Source organism: Venturia canescens, chromosome 4 (genome assembly GCF_019457755.1).
Source record: "Venturia canescens isolate UGA chromosome 4, ASM1945775v1, whole genome shotgun sequence".
In the NCBI taxonomy this organism is placed as follows: Eukaryota; Metazoa; Arthropoda; class Insecta; order Hymenoptera; family Ichneumonidae; genus Venturia; species Venturia canescens.
The window spans coordinates 5,994,237-6,008,001 of record NC_057424.1 but is presented as its reverse complement, the minus strand read 5'-3'; the positions used below and the strand labels follow the sequence as shown (position 1 = coordinate 6,008,001).

The 13,765-nt window shown below is 42.2% G+C and overlaps 1 protein-coding gene across 1 annotated transcript in view; it reads left to right on the top strand.

Moving 5' to 3' along the window:
* The window catches only part of C15 (homeobox protein C15), a 38,482-nt gene that overhangs the window by 15,346 nt on the left and 9,371 nt on the right, over positions 1 to 13,765 (top strand). The window contains exon 2 of the mRNA XM_043417154.1: positions 8,607 to 8,835. Coding sequence (XP_043273089.1) covers positions 8,607 to 8,835 — 229 coding nt within the window. The remainder of the gene's footprint in view (positions 1 to 8,606; positions 8,836 to 13,765) is intronic.

Below are 13,765 nucleotides of genomic sequence, written 5' to 3'. Positions count from 1 at the left end.
GTTTCTCAGAGTTTCCAGAAACACTTGACTCCGACAATCCCACACCCGCGTAACCGCCATGGCGCGCATACATTTTTGGAAGAGCGTCGTATTTTTCACTGCTTGTTTACTCAACGTGTACTCCAATGCGCTCGTCACTTTACGAGCAACTTTTCAACCGTAAAATCACTCGTTTTAAACATGCCGCCCTGCTCCGCAGTCGGAAAAAGAGAAATGGGGAACGGACCGACCACCGCGGAGGGAGGAAACGCTCCTCGTGCGTTGATCCAACCTCTCGTGTCAGAGCTTTGAAATATGAGTCGCGCAGCCAGAAAATACGAGGCATCCTGCTTTTCGCGATGAACACACGAGGCGAAATTCCCTCAAGTTGGACAATGAGGGTAGCGCTTCTTGCTTGTTGTTTTATTTTACTTATATGTATTCTAGATTCACTGTCACTGTGTTAATAGTTCTTTTTTATCCACATTAAGGTGGTTCCTCCACGAGACAGTTAAATTAGGAAATTATTTAAATTTGGCATACGTATCGTTTAACATATGAACAACACCTCTATAAAATTTTAACAAGTTTCACCATCCCGAACCCGAGATATGTGTAATTGAAGTTGACTCAATTAACACGTAGCATATGGACCATGCATAAGCAAACGGCACATTATTAATTCTACCGCTAGTACCAAAATTAGGAAGTTTATAAAAAACGAGGAGGAGCTAGAGCAGGATATCACAGATATTGTGAAAAAAAATCAAGATGATTGACCATCTAATTTGACAGATACAGTCCCGAGAAGTACGAAGATTTAGGCTGCATACGATATATTTTGCAAGCGAACAAGCGAATGTCGTCTGTATAGACAACCTTTTCTGGTGTGTTGAAGCGTAACCTGGATAGTTCCGTCAAAAAATTTACTCACGATGTCAGATCAAAAATACTTTTAGAATAAATTTTACGAAAGCAAATGATATTTGTACAATATCTGCTGGCACCGAGTACGTATATGTAGGGTCTTTACAAAGTTATTGATTACGATCCGAACGAATTATCAAGCCTTTTAATATGCAGACAGTACATAACTTTTGGTTGGGGCTGTCGCAGAGGATCAACCTTAAAGATCGTCTCAGCAATTGCCCAAAACTCAAGATAGAAAAACCGAAGCTTCTGGAGACTGATATTCGGTAAATTTTTTCACTTGATCCCTGTAAACGTCTCGGTGCGAATGCGGGAACACAATTTTTTGGAAAAGTACTTAAGGTAGTTCATGAATGAAACGATTTTCTTAAGAAGGTCTTGAAATTTACTCAGAATTTAAATCGGCAGTCGACTGACACGCATTTCAAATTTTAAAGGGTTCGTCTCATTGGTTATTATGAGACGAACGTGTTTGGATGTGAAAAATAATACACGCAGGGCTAAAGGGACTATGCGTAAAAAATCGTTTATCTTTCCATATGACGAATGAACGCTTCTTACGAAGTTTATGAAAAAGTACACAATAACAATGAAGTATATAACGAAGGTTTGGGAAAAAATTCAAGACTATCGTCTTACCAGTAACAAAGATATGTTACCTTAAAGATTGAACGAAATTGGTAATGAGCACATCCGCCTATTTCGGCATTTTGTTTCTTCTTGGCTCGGTGATTGATTCAAAGTAATTATGTCTTTAATTAGGAAGTAAAAATCGATCCAATTTAGACACCCATAAAATACGGTACTTCAGGCATGATCTACCTTAAAGTCACGGACACGTACAATGACTGTAAACGAATGATTTTACCTACAAGAGCGCGAAGTCATTTTTCGTAAAAGCGATCATGAAATTCAACAATCTGCTAAAACTTCGTAATTTACGTAAAAAACTATTTTTTACGAAGATTTTGAGCACAGAAAATCTTCAATCAAAGATCACAACTCACGAATGCAAATGAGTTTGAAGCGATTGAAATCTAATTTGAATAATAATGTTATCAGTGGCGAGTATTTAAAATCGAGTGCGGCCTCGGCACGTAAAATTCAAAGAGACACGTGCTCTCGTCAGCAGAGAGTGACACAACGACGAACGTGGTCATAAACGATTGTGTCTTCGACACAGTTTCGAAGAGGTGTTTTGTGGGATGATAATCTTAGAGAGAAGACAGTTGTTATATGACAGTTGGTAAAATAATACGACGATCATTCATGTTTGCTCCTAGTTTTACATTATTCCTGTAGAAGGCCAAGACAAGTGGAAGGCGCGAGTGTGTTTGTGCGGATAGACGTCGAGGCGCGGGTGCAAAATGGAGGAGCGTTAAAAGATTCTACAGGGCCCTCCACTGCCATGGCAAGAAAACCGAGCTCAACAGTCCCCATCTGTATACGTGACTCTGTCTTTCATACCTAAACCTCGCAGAAAACAATTTACTTTGAAGGCCACAATTTCCATTACAACGGGTGAGCGTGAGTGCACAAGCGAAATAATGACTTTCTCTAGCGGTGTCACAGATATTAGACGCTCTCGTCTCACTTTGGTGCGGAGAAGACAAATGTTGCATCATTGGAATCACCGTCGTCCACGACCTGACTCACTTTTAGTTGAAATACTTCTCGTTCCACCGTGCTCTCTTTCTCTTATTGCTTCTTTTTTTCTATCCTATGAACACCGACAAAGGTTATGTCTCAAGCTCAGTAGGTCACAGCGTTTTACAATAACTAGCCAGCTCCTCATTCCATCTCGCTCACAATGCCACGTTTAAACGAATGAATAAGTATATGAGCTCTTCGGTGGTTATATTACTGCGAGAACAATCTTCAATTATTCAATTCGGTATTAAATTGCGATTATTACCTTACGAAATTTCGTTTAATGGCTGAAAAAATGTCGCGGAGACTCGAAATTCCTCGATTTATTTATGATTGCATAAAATTATGGAGATTCGATGAACTTAATTGAATTCGATACTGACGGGGCGACACTTTTGTCGAGCTTCAAAATCACTTCCTCCGCAAAATTCATGCTCTTCGTTCCCTCGAACGTGACTCATTCTCTAACAAATTAATAAAAAATATGAAAAAGACTTGCGAATTCATTGTCGAAGCGTGTTACGTTACGCTTCCTGTCACTTTTCCGTGCAGCTAAATAACTCCGCAAGATTCTACAATTACTCGAATCAGATAACCAATTAACTGTTACGCTATTTTAAAAAATATATCGACTGAAACGTTCAACTCCATAATTATGCAACTGTTAACCTGAACTCATTCACGGATATGACTTCCGTGTCTACTTTTTATCGTAATATTATTTTAATCAAGCATCGTGAATCTGTTAAATAATTAACTCTATCGTGAGTTGTCGAGGTAATCTCGACAGAGTGGCCGAGATGAAAAGAGCGTTCGTGCGTCGTCGCGGCTCAATGCTCACGAGATTGTGCGCTAAGTATTATAGCATGTGAAAGTATATCTATGTATAAGATAAACAGTGAAAATCCTGAAGGGTAGTTGGCTCTAAAAATTTATCAGTTCGGAGCAAGAGAAGTGAGGCTGCTTAGCTGTCGATTTTTTTCAAATTAACACTAAATTCCAAAACCCCGAGCAGGGAGAGTGCAAAATTCTCAACATTGTTGCCTTGAAATTTCAAATTCTAATCGCAACGAAACTGCGATACCCAGTGAAGTAATTCGAAGATGAATTAAAAAATTTCTCAACAAAAATAGAATTGGCCCGGCAGCTAATAATTTTATGGAATCCATTCATCATCTCCGCCCAATTTTTCGCAATGTTTACGTAAAAAAACGCCTTGCCCCAGTTCCAGTTTCGACTACAATTAAGGCCTTGCAACTCGGTCTCGTAAATACTTATCCGTGGATCCCAGTTCGCCCGGTTCGAGCTTAATTCTCACTCCCCCGCCATGTTTTCACCCTAAGAAGTCACCCGAGAGACAAAACTTTAGCAGGACACGTATATAGATAGGAGAGTCCGGAGCATCGGATCGGCGAGCGCAGCTTTAGTTCACCGGCTTGACGGTTGTGCGGCTTTTCTCATCCCGTCGGCATCGCTCGCGCGAGTACCGCACGCCACACGGCTCGTTTATTTATACCGGCCATTTTGCGGCTCCTACGAGCTGCGCGCCATCTTGTTTTTACGACCACCCCCGTGCGCGACGTCAGCCCCTGAGGCGTTTGCTTCTCCTTCTCATACTCTCCCGCCTTTATTGCCTCGGCACCCCATCCACGCGGCGTTGAAACATGCAGATGCGATTCTCTCCCGTCGTTCGCGCTCCTCGTTCTCATCGAACGCGTCTATCTCGAAGCTCCTATTCTTTGCATCTTCGCACGAAGCTCTCATATCGCATGACGGTTCGAGTTAGAGGCTGCGACTGTTTTCCAACGGGTTAATGTTAATCGGAGAATTGTTCTCAGAGCAAAAAACAAGGGACGCGACCCTCCCGGAGCCGCTTCTTTCAGCCCTTACTTCCGTGACTGTTTCTCGTTGAGGTTCGACGTCACGACGATCCTCTGAGGCTCGTCGTCTATTTCAGGGGGACGTTTTATCGCAACGCTGGAACAAATGCCGACGGCACGGAGGAATTCATCGACTCGATTCTGACACTCCCGATGAGCAGGGGATCGTCAGGCGAAAGTTGGAGATTCGCGGACCTGGAAGAGATCCGATTCGCAATTCGACTCAATTCTTGGACGAATTCGAACATTCCGTTGATTCACAGTGGTCTGAAATTCTCTCACGCGACGAAATAGAGGAACACCTCGAGCCTCGAGCAAGCGTATCAAAAATAAGAAGCAAAGAAGAGACCGAAAGTTTCGACATTGTTGATGAGTTCTTGAAAATACTCGCGCGTCAGCCCGCGAACCTGCTAACGATTCTTTTTTGTAATATAACGGGCGAAAGTGTGTTTTCGTGCAGGATATACGAGGGGTGATCGTCGACGAGCGTCTCGGTCGCCAGAGTGTCGTTAGACACGCCAACCCCGCCCGGCGGTTTACCAACCTCGAATATATGCGGAGCCTCGCACCCGCAAGCTTCCGAAAGGGGGTGGTGGTACGAGCCGCGACGTATAACGCGAAATTACGACGGGAGCCTCGGAGGAATATATTTCATGTTTATTTTGATGGTCCTTGGCTTTTTGTCTGCGGCTCAAGTAGACCGCGAGCCACAAAAAATCAACGCGATCGAGATCTCCTCATTCGACAAAGTGTCGCGCGAAGCGTGTACGCTTACAAGGGTCACAGGAAAAAATGGTTTTTGCTCATTCGAGCGTGATCAGGCCCGTGAATCGATGAATCAATGGAGGAAGCGACGAGTGCGCGGAGCACTTAAAATGCTCCCGCAATTCCGAAAGGCTCGCGGAAACGCCAATTTTTTTATTAGCAACTTTTCGTTCTACTGCTCTCGCTCACCTCGCCGCATTATCGATTAATCCCATCAAACGATAAAAGGCGTGCTCGCACATGAGCAAACAATGCCTAACCCTTTGCCTGTCAACCGGCCATCGTGCCACTTTTTTTAGCGGCGTCGTGTTCCCCGAGTCACGCCAACTCCGGGGCACACCATCGCTGGAAAAAGCATCGAGGAGCGCTCTCATGAGGCGGTTAACCAAACAAGAGCGTCACGGGACCACAAAAACCATAAAACACATAAAAAATAGAGGAAAAGGTCGAGAAAATAAGAAATTGCGAATCACGTATTACGCCTTATGCTCGAGCGTCACGCGCTTTTTGCTTGACTTACGTCCCGCTATTCGTTCCTTTCGTTTCGTACTTATTACGGGGCCAAATGATTTCGATGAATCTTTCAGTGGCCACGAACGTCGATAGCGACACAACGAAGCAAATCGCACGATTTTTTTATCAAAACTGTAAAGTTCTTCGACAAAATAACAACCGTCCTCTTTACGGATCCAGACAAAAACGACGCTGCTCCAAACACGGCTACTCTCAAATTTGCAAAATCAATACAACCCAATATGTCTCCTCCTTTGTCATTAATAATCCGTGTTATCCGCCTAGACACGTTAAAGAGTAGAGACGTTATTCGTGCATAAAATAAAAATCTTCCGATTAGAAATGTTATCGAATAGATTTATAATAAAGTATAACTGTACACGTTTCTGCTAATTAACAACTCTATCGGTAGCCATTCTCGATGACAATTCCGCCCCTTAATAAATGCGGAGCTACGTAGCGAACGTCTATCCTCCTCAACGTATCTACTCCGGTGCGGTATTTAATCCCCCCAATATCTCTATACTCGTAGAGTGGAGTAGAGGCGTAAAGGGGGTGGTTGTTGTTCTGTTCCAAGTGCTTCATCGCTAAACTCTCGTCGAACACTCACTCGAAGGGTCCAAAAACTTGCTGTTCGAAGAACTCCGTGTGTTGAAAAATCACAGGAATTTGAATTGCGAGCTCGCATCATTGGACGATACGAGATTTCAAGAATGTTTATTCCCAAAGAATAAGCAGATTGTCATACGATTTCGAAGAAACGACGAATAATAGCAATGAATGCTGGGTGAATCATCGAGAAAGTCCAACATTTTGTTGAAGGATCAGTGGCTCATGGTCCAATGAGAATGAAGTCAGCGTGTCTGCTGGGATCCGAGCCGGTGCATGTGCAGTGTATACAAAATGGAAATGATTTTCCATCGCCCGAGCAGGCATAGAATCTCTGTTTCGCTCCCGCTCTCTCCCTCCCTCTCTTTATCTTCTTCCGTTTATAGAGAGTGGGTATATACGAAAAGTAATTACGAATGAATTATACACGAGCGAATGGGGTTACGAGCATGATAATATAACGGGCGTAATGGCCGGTACGAAGAGATTATCGTCCTAATAAGGGAGTGACGCAAGTGTTTTGCCACGAGAGAATATAGCTTGGGCAGACACGTTTTGCTGCTGCTAAAGGCTCGAACTGCGAGCGTTCAAGGAACGAAGATATATGTGCCGCGAGAAAAGCCCTCTTGTTCATTCGCCTCGGCGTTTCAGGCTTCAGTTGCGAGTACGACCACCGCTCGTATCGGTACTAAGAGCCTCAGCGAAATTATTCTCACTAAGGAGTTTCAGTTGAAACCTTCAACGAGAGGCGAAGCTGCTTACGAGGGTGCTTATGCTACCGTCTCGAAAGCGATGTGCTCCTCAGAGAAGAGGTCAAAGAGAGATCATCAACTGTTAAGGGGATGGAGCATGCGAAAGAAACACCAGAGCGCGGCGATGGCCGCGGATACGAGCGAGAGGAAATGGAAGAAAAATGAGCGTCTTAGAAAATGAAATAAACACTGAATCATCATTTTCATTTTGACAAGAAATTATTCCGTCATACTGAATCCACTGCGGAAAATCACTAGAAAATATATTTTCCGATCAATTTTTTAATTTATTTTATAAAATACTCACTTAAGGGGAGCGATCAGTCGATCCGTCCTCTTAAGCAACACAGTCAACGACGAAGTTGCGAAATTATTCGTGCCCGAGCAACGTTGATAGCCGGGCACTGGCAACCTCCGCGCGTGAAGGGGTTCGCCGGATCGTTTGCCGAAGGTGTAATGATAAAGTGAGAGGCGAGAGAGAAAGAGCTAGGAAGATGGTACAGCATGCGGTAAAAGAGATAATGGTCGATATTCACTGGATGGCTCTTTTATATCCTTTACGATAATTACACGACGTCGTTGTTCGACCCCTTGCACGTTCTGTGGGGTCTGTCGACCGTCAACTTTCATTATCTACGAATATTTTACACGGATAGCTACGCCGTATAACCGTCAATGGAGCCTTATATCCGGACTTCAAAATTTTCCTGTGAGCTAAACGATCCACTAGATTCTGAGGAGGAATCTCGTCACTATTTAAATTTTTTAATGGCCTGAGCTCCGTCGATAAGGTTTATGCGTGTGCTGCTCGCGTCGATTACGTGTTTTCATGTTTTACAGTATTATTAATTATATCATTGCTTTAGAAACGCGTGAGCAGAGATCAAGTAGATAAACATTCAACGAACAAGTGACACGCGAAAATTTTAACGAATTCAATTAAGGGGATCCTGCCTTGGAGAGTCAAAAAATCGATTGTTACAGCACGTTGAAGTGATGCTCTTCTTCTTTAAAAGCGTTTTTTTTTTTCAAACTCACTAAAAATATAAAATTTCACAATTTTTTCGGGTTTTTATAGATTCGTATGGAAGAAAAATATGTGAAAATGGAAAAAAAATTTGTAATTTTCGTTCCAGACAATAATTACGATCTCTACATTGTACGCAGCTGAGAAATTTCTACAATGAGACTTTGCGCATGTACAAATTAGTATTTCTTGGGTTAAAAAAATGTTTTTGTGCTCTTGAAATATCCTTGAAACTACACCGAATAGTTCGCTATCGTGAGTTATCTCCGTCTATCCAAAAACATTCCCGAAAACAATTGATTTTCGACTTTCTAAAGCAGGACCCCCCCTTAAGACTGCTCACGCTAGTTTCATTGAAATTGTATGAGAGCTTGAAAATCGTAAGACGAACGAATTAATCGAAACGAAATTCCAATGAATCAATGAGCGAAGCAAGGACCCGCCTGCCGTAACGTTGAACCAAGTAGATCGTATAATCATTGTGCTCCTTTTAATTCGCAGTAGCCGGAGCATTTCCGAGGCGGATCGGTCATCCTTATCAGAACAGAACGCCGCCAAAACGGAAGAAGCCGCGAACGAGTTTCACGAGGCTCCAGATAGCCGAACTTGAGAAACGTTTTCACAAACAAAAGTACCTGGCATCGGCGGAAAGAGCAGCACTCGCCAAGTCCCTGAAGATGACGGACGCTCAGGTGAAAACGTGGTTTCAAAACAGGCGTACGAAGTGGAGGTAAGATCCAATATATGTTGATTTATGAAGAAATTCAAAAATTTCTAGCACCCTTTCAATTAAGAATCGATCGTTAAAAATTGAGTGTCATTCAGAATTAACGTATATAAATCAACTCGATAAAAGAACGAAAACGACTCGAATATAATCACGCATTAACTCCAAGTGTTAACAAGCTCCTCGGAATTTCACATTACGATGGAACATCGAATATTCATAAGTTTTTAACTCGACTTGTCATTTGAGACTTAATAGTTCGTGTTTAACTACATACTTGGCACGAATACAAATCATTTTGCATGTTAAATTGTACGGCTTGTACAAACGTTTAAAAATATATGTAAATGTGGGAAGAGTATGAATTGAGGTATTGATGTACGAAAAGAAAAAAGGTATAAAATGAAAGTGTGATTGTCATGGTTGTTGCGGCACGAAAGCGAAAACGAGACAGCAATAGAGTGTATAAAACGATCGTTGCGAGCCCGACGATCGAAGCCGAACGATTAAAGAGCGAAAGAGATCGGTATGATAAAGTCAAAAAAACAACAACAACGAGCCGGCGAGCAGTCATCGTGTTTTAGGCATTTTAATAGAGATTCGCTCGTTAGCTTCGTGACGCTTTGATAAAAGCCCAAATTTACTTTTCATCAGCGACTTTTTATGGTGAAACAATCATGGGGAAGAAGATAAATCGACGAATTATCTTGAATTTACGAATGGGATAAAATGAAATGAAACTTCAATACTCTTCGTATAATTAATAACTTCTTAACATTTTAAATCTCGTATTTATTACAAAAACTTACAGCCAAAAGTAATTTATTAGAATAACGATAACGATGAGAGAAAATTTTTTAATGAAGATTTTTTTATTCACTTCAATAAATTTTTCTTCAGTTCCTTCGACTTACCTGACCGTTTCGAGAATCCAGTGAATAAAAAATCTCAGTTTACGTTTTAATTATCATTTTTACGATTGAATGTTTTCTCTTTAATTGTTTTCATTCAATCCGCATGTACTTTAAACCGGCGCGAAACTTTTCAGTTTCTCTTTCCCTCGTTCGCCGTATCGCTTCGTACCTTTTTTCAATCTCTCTCTCTCTCTCTCGACGGGCTCGCTTTTAGATAAGCTCGAACGAAAACACGTAATTTAGATAAGAAGTCGGGTCGAGGGCGGCTCGTGCTTGGCCTCTGCGGATTCCCCGCCAGGGGCGTCCGACCGGCGAGACACTGCGCTGCGGACATTCTTGAAGGATATCTTTCGACGACGACGAGACGTTTTCTCATCGCCGCCAACAGAGATTTCAAACAAGAGGAAAAAGTAAATAGATACATATTTTCGGCGGCCGGGACAGGCCACTGATCCTTTTCAACATCCGTCGCTCCTCGCTTCTATAAATACCGAATTACGCGACAGTCATTCCATCGGGAAAGTCATTTGTGCCGCTCCAACGGAGCTGATTAGGAAACATTTTTTTTGAAAGAGCCTTCTTTAAGGAGCAACTTCGATGGACTCTGAGTACGTGTCAACTGTAAAAGAGAAAACGGAAAGAAAATCGATAGCCGAAAGTCATTTTCCGCTCACCGACACCAAACGTCCTTCCTTTTTCTTTCGTCCTTCAATTCTCTGACACGATCAATTGAAATGTGATTCAGTTTATTCATTTAGAGCTACTTTTGTTCCATTTTGGTGTTTTCAATTAGACTAAAATCGTTTTGAAAGATAATTGTAAATGGAGAGAATAAAGTGGAGGCATCTGAGCAACGGTTTTTGCAGGCAATCGAAATTTATTCGTAACTGAAGAAATATTTGCTTCTGTTAAGATAGATTCGTGACGTCTACGTGATCTTTTTTTCTCTATATTTTTCGAGAATTTCAAAAGAGGAAACTTACTGTAGAATAATAGTTTTATTATTTGAGAAATTTTTATTATTAAAAAAAACGTTTGAAGAGTTCATTTTGACACGCTGTCAGTTTTGTTTACAAATTTTATAGGTTACGAAGTGAATTTACTGTCCAAAGTAGTATTGTAGTGGACAATGTAGAGGAAATAGTAGAGGAAAATGAAAACGATTAAAAAATTTACCGGAATAAAAATGCTCGTTTTGTAAAAACTGACAAAAAAACGTGGCGAAGCAAACGAACGACGAAATATGACCGAAAGGTCGAACTGACGTCACATGTAAACGTGTCTTGAATGCAGCGTTGCCGAACGCGACGGATCGATATATTTTTGCAAAATCTTGGATATAAAATGAAAAAATTCAACAATTTTTCATGCGTGTACGACTTTTCATGTGCCGGATTGATGAGTGTCAGAGAAAATTCGATATTCAATAATTCATTTGCTGCTGAACTGCATGGCAACTGGCGTCCAAATTTGGCAAACCTGTCCAGTACATTTTTGCCTACAGAAAATGTCATCGCGTAATCTTGTCTAGCGAATATTCACCCATCTACCTTAACCAATAAGTTGTGTCCCAAAGGCCCCCAAAAGGCATTCCAAATGCCCAAATTTTGAGTGGAATCTCGTTAGAGACGTGTGGTCCAATCTTCCGAGCGATATTTTAAGCAGCAAGGACGACACTCTGCCGAGTAATTGCTGCCGGCGATAGTAGACTGTTTGAAGAAATGTTTCAAGGCATTAAGAGCTGATAGCGGTGATCGGGAGTCCGGGGATGAGGGAAAAACGTGCTTGATTTTTTGTCCGAACGATACTTGGCCGGGTTGACTAGAAAAACATTATTTGAGAGTGAAATACCTGCGAGAGCCGCGCGCAGGTCTGTCGCTAATGCGTGGTGAAACTGGAGCCACCGTCTAACATCCGAACGATCAGAGAGTGTTGACGAGAAGGCCAGACGCGGTTGGTGCAAGAGCTAGGTCGCGGCTGGTGATGAGTCATCACAAAAAGAGGCTAAAACTACCTGACAAAGTGTCGTCAAACCGCGAGCATTGACGCTTCAGAACAGAAGACAAAAGCAGTCGCTTTTTCTCAAAAATTCTTTTTTATCAACTCTGTTTTTACTGCTCGCCTCAAGTCCTTTGAAACCTCTCATCCAGACATCGCGTCATTATGCTTACCCACACACTTACAAATCTCGAGAAAAACGGCCGAGCGCTCGCCGTGTAGACACGCTCGATCTTCATTAACATACCAAAAACACGTTTTATATCACGAGCGATTAAAATATTTCTTTACGAGGAAGGAATAATCTCGCGTTGAATTTATACCGCTGAAATGAATTCAACGGGTCAATAAATATTCGTCCAAAGTGAACAGCACCGAACCGATATTCACTACACTCTACACTACACTGCGATCGAATTTTCCTCATGACAAAATTAGCCAATCAATCATCGCGTTTCCCAATGGAAAAAAACCGACGATAACTTGGCAATTTTCGAATGACAATTTCGATACCAAATTAGTGCACGATCGATCCTTCATTTGTGTAGGAAATTTCCATCTGCTAATTTGTCAACTGGCTGTCTAAAAAAGGTATTTCGTCGTTATCAGAAGGAATAGTAATCATCGTTGCAATTAACACTAACCCAGAAGAAACGAAGTTTTGTGTAACGTTTTACGTACTTTTCTGTCCACCCCATTGTTTATACGGAAAGAGACACGGAGAGGCAGAACACGAGAAAGGGGCGGGAGGGAGGGGGGGGGGGGGGAGAGAGAGAACGTGTAAAATAACGAGATGACCGGTATAGGCATAGACACGGACGAGATAACTCGTCTTCAATAATTCACATACCTAACAGCTTAGCCCTGTCCTTTACATAATGTAGTCTCTGCCCCTCCCAGCGGCATCGTTTCTCCCTCGCGGTTCCGTCGTTGGCGCTTTTGTCGTTTTCCTTCGGAGGTTGGTATTGGCATTGAGGGTACCAAAGGGCGAAATCGTGGCCTGTTTTACTCGATACCGCGGAGCGTTTCATGCCTCGATGCTTTGACTCGTAACTTTTGAAGCATTGAGAGAGCAGTCGAAAACGGACGTGGTCTCGCTCTTTGGCTTTTAAACTGTCAAAAACATCCGAGGAGTTCGCCATTTGAATCGCCATCGATTTTGGGACGTGAATATGGGAAAAGGGAGACTGGGAAAGGGCAGCTCTGCGTCGAATCCTCGGGTACAAAGTGCCTCAAACTTCATCGTTTTTCTCCCCCTAAAATCACTCTACTTACGCCCTTTTTATCCTCGATCCCCGGCGATGTATATATATACAGCGCGAAAGCCAGAAAGATCCCGGTCCCCTGCCCTCCTTGCCGCTTCACTTCGCGTTGGTGTTTCTACTCGCTTCGTTAAACATTCATCAACCCCCTGTGTACCAGCACCCTCGTAAACTCGCTCCGGAACACGATTCGAGCAGCAAAAGCCTCGTGCCGCTCCGTTGCATCAACGCTTCTCGAGAAACGCACACTTTTGTACACCCGAAAATAAAGAAAAACGAGGGTAAACGGGAATGCAAGACAGCGAGAAAAGATTCGGGTACCTTCGAAGATACTTTGCGTGTTGGGGAGAAACAAAAGATGGAAGAAGATAATGAAATTTCTTGAATTTCATTTAAAAAGTACCTTAATTCGCCGGAATTCATTATAATTTGTAACATTTTTCAAGGGTCTCGATCAACTTGAGAAATATACGGTTTCGTTTGTACATTACATTTATGCACGATCTCACACGGAGAAAAGATTCTCGTAAAAACTACTATGGTGCCATAGGAGTAGGGCTCTATATCGTAATATTTATTAAGGAAGTTCACGCGAATCCAAAGGAAATCGATAATTCCAACTCCAAGAGTTGAAATTTGGTAGCATGCTAGAAATATACAGTGCGCATCTATTACCGGAATTATTATAGGATCTACTGTCTAGTTGTCGAGAAAGAAATTAACGAAAATCATCACATTTTTTGAAGCCTTATACACAGG